General features: G+C 60.5%; 1 protein-coding gene across 3 annotated transcripts in view; it reads left to right on the top strand.

Moving 5' to 3' along the window:
- Positions 1-812, top strand: part of AZIN2 (antizyme inhibitor 2) — a 3718-nt gene extending 2906 nt beyond the window's left edge. For 2 of the 3 annotated variants that reach the window (XM_010023664.1, XM_010023666.1), the window contains exons 8-9: positions 126-334; positions 668-809. In XM_010023664.1, coding sequence (XP_010021966.1) covers positions 126-334; positions 668-809 — 351 coding nt within the window. Of the gene's footprint in view, positions 1-125; positions 335-667 lie in introns of all 3 variants that reach the window. The other variant, XM_010023665.1, reaches the window with a different exon arrangement.
- The last annotated feature ends 640 nt before the right edge of the window (positions 813-1452 follow it).

Genomic DNA, 1452 nt, shown 5'->3' with positions numbered 1-1452 from the left:
TGTGGGTAGGAACCTGCAGAGCTGTAGCCGGTCTGTGGGCTCCCAGGGTGGGTGGGGATGAAACAGGTCACTGTGGCTCTGGGATATCATCATTCCCCAATGGATGCTCCATCTTTTCCTTGCAGAGACCCTGCCCCGACCACCCCTCACACAGCAGCAGCCTCCGGGGCCCCCTTGGCCACGCAGACGACCGCCTGGCCGACGGCCTGGACCTGCCCCAGCTGCAGACTGGGGACTGGCTCATTTTTGAGGACATGGGTGCCTACACCATCACCACGTCCCCCCCAGGGGCTCCCCAGCCGCACATCACCTATGCCATGTCCCGCATGGCCTGGTAAGAGGCAGTCCTGAGTGAGCAGCGTGACAGGGATGGGATGAATCCCATGGGAAGTGCTGTCTTGATTTCCACCTGGGCTCTTTGCCCAAGGGAGAGGGTCAAATCTGAGTGCCAGAAGCTGGAGATTCAGGGTAAAAACCTGGTTTCAGAGGCAAAGCTCCTCTTTTTTTTTAAGCCTTGACAGACTTGAACCAGTTCTTTGCTGGGGAAGCCACCAGCAGCTCACCTCTGGCTCTGGGGGGACACGGGAGCCCCTGAGCTCCCCCATTCCCAGCCCTATCCTGCAGCATTTCACCAGGGGCTGCTCCCTGCCGTGTCTCCTGCCCACAGGAAAGCTGTCCAGCTCTTTCTTGGGAAGCCACCACAACCAGAAGATGACCATGAAAGTATCTGCACCCCATTGTCCTGCGGCTGGGAGATGGCAGAGTCACTCTGTGTCACCCCAGTCTTCGCTCCAGCCGGGATCATCTGAGCACCAGGAGCACGGGACACATCCTGCCTGCCGCCGGCATTGCCCCGGCATCGCCCCGTGGTGAGACCTTTGAAGCTTGTGCCATAAAGCCTGTTCCTCCTGCCCATGTGATGTGTGTGCCTCTGGGGGAGCAATGGGGCCGAGCAGGTTTGGGATCTGGTTTTAGGAGTTATGGAATTACTGGTTGTCCAGAGCTTTGGAGGAGGCATTTCCCAACTGGGGGTGGCCTGGAATCAGGCTGCAATAAGCAGTTGGATGCATAAGGAGGCTCTGCTCGTAGGGAAGGTGGGGTTGTCCACCCAAACCTTGGACACTGTTGGGATATGGGAATAGGGAGGGTGAGTTCCAGGCTGGGGGCGCTATGGGGGGACTTGTGGCACCTGCTCTGCTCCCTGGGCTCTTGTCAGCCCTGGTGGAGCACTCTGCCCTTGGGAGGTGGGAGGGGGGTCCTGCAGAGAGCCCAAACACCAAAGAACCGGGACACTGCGAGGCCCCAGTGACTGGGAGCACTGGGAAGCACTGGGGGGGGGCCTGAAGCGTGGGGATGGGGCGCACAGGGAGCACTGGGAGGACACTGGGGGCGCTGGGAGGGCACTGAGAGCGCTGGGAGGGCACTGGGGGCACTGGGAGGACACTGGGAGGA

The sequence above is a fragment of the Nestor notabilis genome, unplaced genomic scaffold, assembly GCF_000696875.1.
Source record: "Nestor notabilis isolate BGI_N333 unplaced genomic scaffold, ASM69687v1 scaffold18451, whole genome shotgun sequence".
NCBI lineage: Eukaryota > Metazoa > Chordata > Aves > Psittaciformes > Psittacidae > Nestor > Nestor notabilis.
This window is presented reverse-complemented; position numbering and strand designations above follow the sequence as displayed.